Genomic DNA, 13,030 nt, shown 5'->3' on the forward strand with positions numbered 1-13,030 from the left:
ATAGAAGTGAAAAGCTCCAAGATCGCTGAACCTTACTATTGTATTTGGTCGAAAATGGATTTTCCAAAAATTGAAGAGGTAGACTTCAGAAAAATCCTGCAAATTACAAAGAAACAACTAATTTGGTTCATAGACTCTCCGAACTCATACCGCTTCCGGTGCAAAAATACTTCCTTAGAAACAGCATGGACAAGAGTGGTTCTACGAGATTGACGAAATTTAAAGCTAATTAAGGATGGATTCTAAGATGTGTTATGCGAGATTGTTCTAGAAAACCTTCCTTCCTTCATGTGTTCCCAGGGGATGCAAAACAGGGCCGGGTTTCTTTCTTGAAAATGTTGAAAAGCTTCTTACTGAAATATGAATATCAATCTTGGCAATCCGATTTACAACAGGCTCCAAGCCCCCGTATTCAAGTGAAGAAGCACAGTCCTAGCTATACAGACAAGGTGAGACATGTGAAGAAGCCCAGTCCTAGCTATGCAGACAAGGTGAAGTCTCACGGCTCTTTTAACTCCTCTGTTTCACTTAACAAAAAAGAGAGCACTGAGTCACAAAGCTCTGTAGAGCCTGGCCAGGAGTCCCTTTCTACTTCTCATCTTGAAAACCTGAATACGCATCAATACTGGGTTAGAAAAAGTGATGACGTCCTTCGGGAAGATTTCAATAATTTATGGATCATATCAAGACTTTTTGTTTTTGATGACTGGAAAGAAATCACAAGTTTCTTGCAAGATTTCAATAACTTCATACCACTTTTTTTTTTCCTGTTTGTAAGGAACACCAACTACACTAGTAGTATGAAATTTCTCTTCACTTTGTTTACAGACTTTAAATTCTACGTATGCAATGGCATCTCGAAATCACTAGTACCGAAGTCCAGTTACTCACAAACTAAATAGAAGCATTTATCATCCTCGGTGATAAACTGTTATAATGTTTATACGATGAAAAGGAAAGGAAGGCTGCCTATCATGCAAGACTCCGGTCTCGAACCAAGTTGATCAAAAATAAGAAATACTCATGTTAAAAGTTGAAAAATAATATGGTTATGTCATGGCTAATCAACTCCATGGCAACAAAAATTGGCCAAGGATTTCTGTGCTTCCCAACTGCTAGTGAAATTTGTAAAGCAAATCCTGGAACTTACTCTGACAAGAAAATACTTATGAATCCTTGAAATTGAAGGCAAACTCGATGAGTTAAGGCAAGAGGAAAAGCAAGTTACTCATTACTTCGACCAACTCACTCATCTTTGGCAACAACTTAACATATTTGAAAGCCACAAACGGCCTCTGCGACGGACGGAGGAGCCACATCAAGTTTGACACTTCTCTCCTTGTATATTACAAGGGTTGCACATTTTGTGAAGTGAAGAATGTAAGCACTTAAAACTCATTAAAACATAATAATAAACTTCATATGTTGGTAGTGACAAAACAATAAGCTAATATTTTTCCTTACAGTCAACTCTGGGAAGAGAATATCATTTTGGGGACACACACCCAGCCCTTTCCGTATCTCTTCCTACAGAAAAAGTTAACCAAAATAAGTTAGAAGATTGGAGAAAATACATGTTGTACAACAATGTCAATAACAAAATCATCATATTCCAAAAAAGATATGACGTAATAGTTTAGAAAAGAGACTGAAAGGCAGAAGGATCTACCAACGGACTGACCATGTATTCAAACGGGAGCAAAACTGATGTATTGAAAATGGTAGCAAACACACCACCATTTTGTTTACGAAAAGAAACTTCTGTTTGATACAAATAAAAATGTGTTCAATGTCTCTCGTCATAATATTAAAATATTAATTGAAGATTAAATTTACTGTAACAAGCTGATTGGTTTGATTTGTGTTTTAACATTGTATCACATCAAGATTGTGAGTGGACCGACCTTTTGATGTGAAGAGTAGACACTTGCACCATTACACAATGTTCCTCCAAAAGGTCAGTGTAAACTATAGATGACCTCTTATTGATGAAGGAGGTTCTCTTTCTATTGTAATATTTAGAAAAAGGTCTGAACAAATATGGGCATCTTCTATAAATTGAGTAGGAATTGAAGGGCTGCTTCCTGTGGCATGTTTCAAGATCCTCCTTTGTTTGAAACAAGGTATTGAAATCAAATTCTAAAGGATCCTTAATCGACTGGTCATCCTTCTTCAATGTTTTTGGAATATGTTGGGCTTCCTCTCTACTCACACTAATAGAGAGAGTCTAAATCTGAGACACTTTTCTTTCGTTAAGCTAATGGAGTTTGGGTATGAGAAACTCTCAAAAATTTTACATTTGATTAGGTAAAGAGAAACTAAGTATCTAAAATGAGAATGAAATGATCTCTGAGGAACTGACTTGTTTGATTGAGAAGGGGCTTGCAAAAGGGCACAATTTGCTTTCAAAAAATCTGGATTCTGATCAAAATTCATTTTTTCTTTTGTAAACTTCTTTTAGAAGGCCTCCTTAACCCTTTTCCTTCTAACAAAATGCTTTGGAAAAGTCTTGAAGGGATGGGGGAGAACCCTTGATTTTGGATGTTTTTAGACTTGGCCTTTGACCCAGATTTGGTTGAGGAAGAGAGGGAAGAAGAAGAAAGTGCAGCAGAGGAAGAGTTGGCAGATGCGCTTTTACAAAGGGGACTTAGGGTACAGAATCTGCAATGGGGATGAAAGCAAAAGACTTTGACGAGGATGAGGGAAGTGACTTGCAAAGACCTGCCTTTCCATCTGTACTGATGCTTGGAATTCCAATTGGCAATAAAGTATGTTCAGCCAAAAATTCTCCTTCCTCTCTAAAGGCTGCTTTTCTACTTCCCATACATTTTTCCACTTTTGGAGACCTTTTTCTTTCTCTCCCCTCTTTAAAAATGGCTATTTAACAGCCCGTGACTTTTGGACTACCTTCTGGTGGCTTACAACTGGCAAATTTTGAGAGGGGCTTTTCATGCCAAGAGGATTTCCGACCCTTGGACTACTTTCAAGAACTCCACGTGTCGTTCTAACCTCTCTCTTCCGACAAGAATGAGTTTGATCGATTGCCCTTAAATCTTCCATCATCGGCGGGAATAAAGCAGTCAGGGAGTCTGTGTTTTTAGAATCTGGTGGAATCTGAATTTGGCTTTCTTTGTGAAGTATCAACAAACAGGACGTGAATGGATTTCTTGAAAAAGTTTCTGGGTTACAAGGGTAGCTTTACAAGCCCCTTCTAATATGGAACAGAAAGAACCTAACTCTTCATCAACCAAAACTTACTCTTCATCAACCAAAACTTGCTTTAGACCAGCCAAGCCGATTGGATTGGAGAAATGTTTTATAAATAAGGCACCTTGACCTTTGATCAGGGGTTCCAAACATTCAACATCTCCAAAATTCAGAAAAACGTTACCTCTTCTTTCATCTGATTTCAATAGTAGATGGTACAAAAGCACATAAAATTCTGAAATTATGTTTCTTGTTCAGTAAATTTCTTTTCAAATATACAAGTTCCACTTGAAAATTAATTTCTACAAGAAAAAATTCTCAAATTTGAAAGAAAATTTTATAGGACTATCTTCAATATAGCAAAATGAACCAAAATATTTACAAAATATATCAAAATATCAGTTCATCTATGATGGACCACGATAAACCAACATTAGACTACTACCTGCATCTATCTGATAGAGATAAACCAAGAAAAATTACTATTACAGATAGACTATAATATTTTGTTATATTTTCATAAGTTCTGTCATTTAAATAATTTCCCAATGTTATATAGTGCATGCAATATACGATTCAAAACTAATTTTACCTATGTTCTCAAAGTTCCTTTTCAAAAAAAAAATGTTCACAAGGTTAAAAAAAAAAAAATGCAACCATTTCAATATATATATAATGTTCAAAAATGGACCATTCCCGAATGAGATATATCCATAAATTAAAATCGTAGTAGTTCTGGGGATGTTTTCCCCCATTTAAGAAAATGTGACATAACTAATTTTCTACCTTGTTTAATAGGTTCAAAAGATGTTTTCTAAAAAAAGGTATTCTAAAAAAAGGGTTAGGTCCTAAATAATTGAAGTGTTCAGTATTTTCAATTACACATAAAAGAAGTGGTATTTCTCAATTATCAACAGTATTTTTTTTGTGAGCAGTTATGAAGAATTATAAATGGACACAAAAACGTACAGTTAGATAGAAATGTTCATAAGAGGAATTTCACGGCATAAAGCACAACTTACCATATCTGTTATAATATTCTTGCCAAGCACAAGAGCATCCCCAGCAGTAGGAGGAAAGAGACCTACAAGCATGGATATTGTCGTACTCTTCCCAGCTCCATTATGCCCTGAAAAATAAAAAATAATATTCAGTGATCCTATTCATTAAAACAAAATTACGTAGGCACAGTATTTTTTTTATTGAAACGGAGACAAACTTCCAGATAGAATCTCATTAAAAGTGCCTCTTCAAGTTCCTGTCTTGTTCCTTTCAAAACTAAAGTTCTTATTCTCTCTCCTCCTTAAGTGTGGCTCTTTGAATCCAACCATGTTCACACTGCTCTCCTTGGAGTCCAAATTTAAAATCATTGTCGCTTCAGGGGAGGTATTCGACGTCAGCACCAGCGTTGGCGCCAGATTTGAAAAAATTTGGTAAGGGCTGATGATTGAGTCCATAACAGATTTGAAAAAATTTCGTACCAAATGGACAGCTTGGATGATGGGTTGCTTAAAGAATCCTAAATTCTCAATATTCACTAATGGGAAACCAAGGGCCCGCATTATAGCTTCAAGAGGCATCCGCCAAGGGGACCCCCTTTCTCCCTTCCTTTTCCTTCTAGTAAGTGAAGTTTTAGTAGCAATTATCGATAATATTCACTTTAATGGGAAATATGAGGGTTTTCTTGTGGGTAAGAACTCAATCCATCTTCCCCTACTCCAATTTGCTGATGACACCCTACTTTTTTGCAAGTATGATGATCAAATGCTTCTCAAGTTAAAGGATGCCATTAGACTCTTTGAATGGTGTTCGGGGTAGAAGGTTAACTGGGAGAAATTAGCCCTTAGTGGTGTAAATATAAGTGATGATGACTTGTTTTAAACAGCAGCTCGTCTTGGTTGCAAGGAAGAAAAATTACCCATTCTCTACTTAGGTCTCCCCCTTGGAGGCTACCCTCAGCAAAGGGAGTTTTGACAGCCAGTCATTGATAGAATTCATAAGAAATTAGACAGACGGAAGCGATTTAATATCTCTAGAGAAGGAAGACAGATGGAAGCGATTTAATATCTCTAGAGAAGGAAGGCAAACCTTATGCAATGCTGTCTTGGCCAGCCTTCCTAATTACTATCTGTCTTTGTTCCTTATTCCAGTTCATGTGGCAACTTCATTGGAAAAAACCATGAGGAACTTCTTTTGGGAAGGATTTGCTGGCGGCAAGAACAATCATTTAGTAAAATGGAGCTTGGCTTCCCTTCCTTTAAAAGATGGTCTCCGTCTGGGGGCATTAAAATTCAAAATTCAGCTTTGCTTGCTAAGTGGGGTTGGAGATATTCTAAGGAAGATTCAGCTTTATGGAGGAGAATTATTTGTAGTATCCATGGCAAAGATACATTTGATTGGTTCACTTTGGGGAAATATGGAAATAGCCTAAGGAGTCCTTGGGTCAATATCTCTAGAATGTAGAGGCTAGTGGAGCATTTAGCTTTCTTTAAACTTGGCAGTGGCAACAGAATTTGTATTTGGACAGATTTCTGGGTCGGTCCCTCTACTCTTAAGAAACTTTTTCCTTTGCTTTTAAGAATCGTCCTATTACCACAAGGCTCAGTTGCTGATCATTGGGATCATACTACCCTCTCCTTTAAAAGAAGCTTGAAAGAAGAGGAAAGAGTAGCCTCCGGTTCCTTATTAGCTCTTCTTGCACAGGAAAAAGTGTTTGACATTGATGACTCCAAGGTTTGGTCAATTGGACAGTAAGGTAGATTCTCTGTTAAGTCTCTCTCAGCCGACCTGAATTCTGCCACCTCAATGGACAAAAAACTCTTTAAAGCCCTATGAAATCAAGCTGCCCTCGGACAGTGAACATTCTAATATGGACCATGCTTTTCGGGTCCCTAAATTATGCATAAATTCTTCCAAAAAAAATCCCCAAACAGGTGCCTCCAACCTTCAGTTTGCCCTCTCTATATGATTGCTAATTAGTCATTGTTGTCTTCCTACTTTGCCCCTATTCCTCTTTTTGTTGGAACAGTTTCTTTTCCATCTTTGCTATTGCTTGGGTCTTTAATGCCTCCCTCAGCTCCTCGGTGCTTCAGCTATTGAAGGGTCCGCCTCTTCCTAAGAAGCCTCGAACGATTTGGTTAAATCTATTAAAAGCTCTTTTAGCGGAATTGTGGTTTGAACGTAATCAACGGATCTTTTTTGACAAAAAAAGATCAAGCTCGGAAATTTTCAATTCAGTGCAATGTAATGCAGCAACTTGGTGCTCTTTAAACAAGAATTTTGCAAATTACTCCACTCAAGACCTTTGTCTCAACTGGGCTGTTTTTCTATCTCAATCAGTTTCCTAGGACTACTTCTAGAGTGGTGTTTCCTATCTGGACTTACCTGGAGCTTATTTCTATGCTTTCTTTTTTATTTTCTCAGTAGTATCTTAGTTGTACTAAGAAGGCTCAGCCATTGTCCTCACTTACTTTCTATTTTTGCCATATTTTCTTTTATAGTTCTCGGTGATTTTTTAGTTTTCCTGTAATAGGCTGGATTCTGCTCTCATGGTAAAAGGCTGGATTTTGTTCTCATTGTTGTAATAGGCCAGTCTTATTTGGGATATGATGCTTTGGTGCTAAAGGGGTGTCTACTTAATTGAGATGTCCGGGTGCACCTTCTGATCCCCTAGTTCTTCTCACTTGTTTAGACTTCTTTAATTCACTCTTTGTAAAATTCTCTTGTACATTGAGTTCTTATTATTAATAAAGAACTCATTATTAATAAAGAAGTTTGTCTCCGTTTCAAAAAGAAAAATTAATGTGTCATCAACGAATTGAAGGCAGTCAGACAAATGCTGTTTTTGCCCACCTTTAACACTTCAAGCTTTCCTTTTTTTTTTTTTTTAATGTTGAAACGAAGATAAACTTCTTTATTAAAATAAGAACTCTATGTACAAGAGAATTATATAAAGAGTGTAATAAAGAAGTCTAGACAAGTGAAAGAGAAACTAGGAAGATCAGAAGGTGCACTTGGACATCTCAACTAGGTTGACACCTCCTTAGCACCAAAGCATCATATCCCAAATAAGACTAGCCTATTACAGCAATGAGAATGAAATCCAACCTATTCCAACAAATCTAAAAAAATCACCAAAAACTGGAAAAGAAAGTAGGGCAGAAACACAATGTAAAACAGTACAAAGGCTGAGCTTTCTTAATACAGCAAAATACTACTGTGAAAGTAGAAAAGAAAGCATGAACTGGAATAAGCTCTAAGGAAGTCCAGACAGGGCACACCACATCAGAAGTAGGCCTAGGAGACTGACTGAGATAGAAAAACCCCCCAGTTGAGAGAAAGGTCTTAGGTGGAGTAATTTGCAAAAAAAACCAGTTTAAAGTGCACCAAGTTTCTGTATTATATTGCACTGAGATGAAAATTTCTGAGCTTGATCTTTTCTTGTAAAGATCCATGGGTTATGTTCAAACCACAATTCCGCTAAAAGAACTTTTAATAAATTTAACCAAATCAGCCGAGGCTTCTTAGGTAGAGGCGGTCCCTCCAATAACTAAAGCACCGAGAAGCTGAGGGAGGCATCAAAAACCCCAGCAATATCAAAGATGGAGAAGAACTTGTTCCAACAAAAAGAGGAATAGGGGCAAAGCAGAAAGAGATGAAACAATGACTCATTATCATTCATACAGAGGGCAAACCGAAGGCCGGAGGCACCTGCTTGGTGACTTCTTTTGAAGAATTTGTGCACAATTTAGGGACCGAAAAAGCATGATCCATATCAGAATGTTCACTCTCCGAGGACAGCTTGATTTCCATAGGGTTAAAAAAAAAAATTTATCCATTGGTGAGGCAGAATTCAGAGACTTAGTAGAGAATCTACCTTGCTGTCCAATTCATTAAAACATAAACATTAGTAATCCAGAAAATCTGATTACTTAAGGAGAGACATTTTGTTAATAAGGAAAATCTCCCATTAATCACCTCAATAACTGAAATTAAACTGTTGTCCCACATTGTTAATATTCCTTCAGAGGCCACCTATTGGTTCCACAAATTCCCAGCATATGTCTTTAGAACTCCATAATGATTTTAGAAGGACAGAATTGATGACTTCCATTTTTTATTCTTGTATCAAGACAATATCTGGATTATGATTTTTTTTATGAATTTCTTCGAAGCTGCTCTTTTTGTGATGTCATTTAAACCCATGGCGTTCCAAGAAATTATCTTCATTAAGCTAGATGAGAGGGAGGAAGGTTATCAAACTTTCATTAAACCAAAATGATGCCACAATCATTGACTAAGGGCAGCTGATCCTAAAGCAATTCCGAGGGAACTTTGATGGGAACAACATTGGCTTCATCAAATAGAGAGAAGCATCAGCCCCTTCAATTTCTTCATTATTCTTGAAATTAAAACCATTTGGAAACCCCAAGGACTCCTCACTACTGACTAAATGGAGATTCCAAGGTCTTGGAGGTCAGTTTGTCAATGGCAGCACGACAAGGGGAGCCTCGTAACAAATTAACTTTAGAGTTAAAAATGGGGAGTTAGTATTTGAAATGCTTGATAGGAGAGCCTAAGTTTACTGTCCTGGAAAGGCAATTAGAGGTCTGGATTCCGGAGCTACATACCTTCAAAAGGTCAGGATTGTTTGCTGAAATAGAAGGCTTTGAATTATTCTTCCAAGAGGGGGCTGAAAATGGTAATTTAATGTCACAACCTCCATTCAACTCAGACTTCAATAAGGCCGTCCATAAATTATTAAAAAATGTGTGCTTCTGAAAATAATGCTTCAGAATTTTCGGTGTGTACTTGAAGAGCTTTTTTACCTTGGGAAGGATTAGTCTTTTTGTAGAAACCATAAACGGAAGGAGAAGGATTTGTGGAGGCCAAGTTAGGAAGTTGTCGTTGATTGGAGGGAAAGTTGTTATCTTTAATTACTTTTGAGGAAATTTTACAATTCTGCGTCATAGTAATCAAAGGGGATTTACCCTTTTTCTCTCTACTTTAGATCTACGTCTGCCGAATTAATGGGAAGTAGGTTAAACTCCGTGGACTCCAGTTTCTTTTTAATACAGCTGTGACTAATAGGATTTTCATTAATTAAAAGTGGAGATCGTTCAGGTTCCCACCCAATGGAGTTGGCTGCCAGCTGTGTAACGAAACCTTTCATCTTCTCCGGCACTGGAGAGCTGGCCGGAAAATGTTGCAGAGATTGAAAAGGGTTTCTACACTTGGGTAAGGTTGCAAAAACTAATCTTGGTACATTAAGTACTAGTGGGAAAGAGGAGAGATCACACCCCTCATCGAGCAAAGCTTCTCTTACCCTCAGTTGGTCAATGGAATTTATATAAACATCTTGTTCACCGGGTGATTTTCTAAAAGGAGGGTTTAGAAACTCAAAATCTACAAAATGTAGAAATATGTTTCCCCTCTTTTGATCTGAAATTTCGATCGTTCAAGGAACAAAACCACATTGGTTTTTCTTGACCTTAATATGAGCTTCACTATAATTGGTAAAATTAAGAGTTTCAATGGTTATTTCTATGAGTCCTCCAAAATGGTCTCTGATTGGTTCGAAAATACTTCTACACCAGAAATCAAGGGAAAGGTTCTTCACTTTAATCCAACCTCCATAGTCTTTCAACACCAGTGACCTACTATGTTTCGTACCGTCCCATTTTTCAAATTTCAGGTGGAAATTGCCCCATTCCTGCCAATTACCTATTGCACCAATGAAATCACTAAGGGACCCTTGATCAAGAATAATAAGGGTGTTCTCATAATAAAGGGGGTTAATAACACTGCTGGATTGAAATTTCAATTCCAGAAATTTGCAGATTAACCTCCGATCATTAGAAGCGAAAAGTTTTGAAATAATCCAAAGGTTATCAAAGTTAAGCTTAGCCATCCCATCGTTTTTAATTAACCATTGTTTTTGAAATGATGGGGGATGACGAACTGAAACCTGAGAATGAACTTTATGATTGGAAGTCGGCTATGGTTCCATTTTTCCAGACCTAGGTACTAATTGGTAGGAGATTTTGGATTTAACAGTAGCAACATAACTTTGTTTTTCCACCGAAGGCTGGAAGGGACCTTTAATAGAAATGGCTGAGAACCAACGGAAGTAGCCTACTATATCTACATACTTTTCCAGCATTCTACAGAAGGAGGACCAACCTTGCATATTGACTCCTGAGCAAATTCTAAGGGTAGAGTGACCTACTGAATAAGGCCAAATATCACAACTGAGGATCCACCCCGAGTTGGCTTGGAACTTGAAGATCTTCATTCGCCCTCTGTCAATTTCACCATCTCTATTGAAGAAACGGTCTACTGGATTATTAAGATGATCAGAAATAGTATTCAAAGTCTATTGGAGTTGAGCTTAGGAGATTGATATGGATTTGTTAGCTTCCACATCTTCAATAATAAAATCTTCTTTCTCTTTCCAAATACAATAATGAGACTGATTAACTTTGCAGCTGGCAATTTCCATGTTTAGGGGCTCGTTGGATAGGCTTGGCTAATCCTGGGAGAAAGGTGGAGGAGGAGGGAGGAGAGAGGACAGAAGAGAGAGGGGAGAGAACTTACCTCCTCTTTGAGCTTTCCTTTTTCATAAAGCCTATTTAACAAGGCACTTAACAGTTTGCTGATTAATAAGAAAATAAAGGGTGAAAGTGGGTCCCCTTGCCTAATTCTTCTTGTAGCTTTGCTTCTTCCTCTTGGTCTCCTGTTCATGGAAACTGAAAACTTTTTATTAGAAATACAGCCCATGATCCATGTGATCCATCTAGTGTCGGTTTTTTCCTATGAGAATTTTCTGAAGGAACTCCTAGTATACTCTTTTTTTTCCCGAAACAGAAACAAGCCTCTTTATCAACGATAATAATTGAGACTTAAGCTCAAAGTACAAAACTATTATACTAAGAGCAAAGAACTAGAGGAGAGTGCAGTCAAAGGCTAAAACAGAACCTATACTTAGGCAACAAAATATGGGAATCTAAAAACGAACTCCAACGGAAAATAAACAAACTAAACAAAACCATCGAAGATAAAGACAGGCCTTTTCCAAGTCCAGTTTTAGAATCCATCTTTTTTTTCTTTTTAGTGGGGTACTCCTCCATAACTTCATTTGCTATAAGGACTGGATCCAAGATTTGCCTTCCTTCAATAAATGCACTTTGTGTGGAGGCAATTACACTAGGCGTGATTCTTTTGAGGCTTTCAGTTAGCACCTCAGCAAGAGACTTATGTGTTAAAGTGATGAAACTGATTGTCTTGTATTTTGAGTATTAGCCTCTTTTCATTTAATCAATGAAAAGTTTAATTTTCCTTAAAAAGTGTTATTTCTTAATTGAAAACAAAAAAACACTCAAACATACTGTAGGAACAATATAAAAAATTTATAGAATGCTTAAACTAAGTTGCAGAGGTAGTTGAATGAAACTTGAAAGCACTAAAGAAGCTAACCTAAAAGCGCTAGAATCTGACTTTCATAGAGGGTGAGTTGTAAATTGTCCACAGCACAAAATTTCCCCATCTTTGTATCATAAACTTTATGAAGATTTCTTATCTGGATGCATCTACAAAGTAAAATTATGGCGTAAGTTGAAAAATTGGAATTAATTAAGGGCAATAACCAACAACAATGTAATAAATGACCTGCCATCGAGCTCTTGTTGCTTCATTTCCAAACTTATAGCCTCCACTACAGAATCAAAGGCATCATTTCTAGACGCATTAGCAATTTCTGCATCAGCAATTTTACATTCTACAGGAGTCTGATTTTCTACAATAGTCCTTTTTTTCGAGAAGAAATTGCGGAGAAAGCATCTCCATGAACAACCAAACCCATTTTCCCTTAAAAGAACCTAATTAGTAGAGAATAATTTAGATACAATTTGGGAATCAAAGAGAATGTACCAAAGAGATTCCATAGTTCACAAAACAAACTATGTCTTTCCAACAGAGAGAAAAAACATAAAAAGAAAAATAACAAAATACTGAAATCATTCTGAAAATAACTAATGAACAGGAGACAGAAAACCGAATCACAAGAAAATTCTAGAAAAAGTCGCAAAAAGTACAAATGAACAATTAAGAGTCACAAAGAAGGTGACTATGAAAAACTATAGAGCTCTCCCAACTCTTGTTCAAGTATTGGAAGGTTAACTTTCACATATGCCATCGTGAAGACTTTAAATGAGATGAATCAAAACATTTAGAATATTAGGAACTCTTAAATGACCAATTGATCCAACAGCTTAAGATAGTAGATGAAGCTAAATTTAATTATATATCATCTAACACTTTCTTTCACTTGTGAGCTTAAAATATGTGAACGCCTAACAAATGGAAATCAAATTTAATTGGGGAGGAAATAACATTGCAAGCGCTTGAACACAAGACCTCCTTGGACCACCTATTTTGATATATCTTAAATCACTAATTAACCCAAAAGCTTAAATTAGTGGGTGAAGGCAAATTTAATTATATATCATCTAACAGGAATATTGTTGGCAATCATAAGAGGACGAGCGACCTCAAGAAGGTGCCTATATTTTTTTCTTTTGGCAATTCCATTTTGTTGAGAAGTGTTCACACCTAATAATAATTATAAATGACTATACACAAATCTACAATTTGAGTTGAAAGTCAATACCTTATCCATGTAAAGACCAACTGCACAGTACAACAGCGCATCAAAGAACATCATTAAAAGACACACCAAAAAGTTTACTCCAGAGGATGCCTATCGCAATCAAGCTGCCCACATTTAGTTACCTACCAAAAGAGATCTTGCAATTTATTGTTAAAA

The 13,030-nt window shown here is 36.8% G+C and overlaps 1 protein-coding gene across 11 annotated transcripts in view; it reads right to left on the bottom strand.

Moving 5' to 3' along the window:
• LOC103499508 (ABC transporter A family member 1) overlaps positions 1-13,030 on the bottom strand; it is a 77,777-nt gene that overhangs the window by 49,278 nt on the left and 15,469 nt on the right. For all 11 annotated transcript variants that reach the window (XR_007822887.1, XR_539831.3, XM_008462526.3 and 8 more), the window contains 5 exons: positions 12,875-12,964; positions 11,875-12,083; positions 11,683-11,795; positions 4,230-4,336; positions 1,465-1,527 (listed from right to left, as the gene is read on the bottom strand). Coding sequence is in view for 9 of the 11 variants with exons in the window: in XM_008462526.3 (XP_008460748.2) it covers positions 1,465-1,527; positions 4,230-4,336; positions 11,683-11,795; positions 11,875-12,083; positions 12,875-12,964 (582 nt within the window). In the remaining 2 variants the exon portion in view is untranslated. The remainder of the gene's footprint in view (positions 1-1,464; positions 1,528-4,229; positions 4,337-11,682; positions 11,796-11,874; positions 12,084-12,874; positions 12,965-13,030) is intronic.

The sequence above is a fragment of the Cucumis melo genome, chromosome 8, assembly GCF_025177605.1.
Source record: "Cucumis melo cultivar AY chromosome 8, USDA_Cmelo_AY_1.0, whole genome shotgun sequence".
NCBI classification, from domain to species: Eukaryota; Viridiplantae; Streptophyta; class Magnoliopsida; order Cucurbitales; family Cucurbitaceae; genus Cucumis; species Cucumis melo.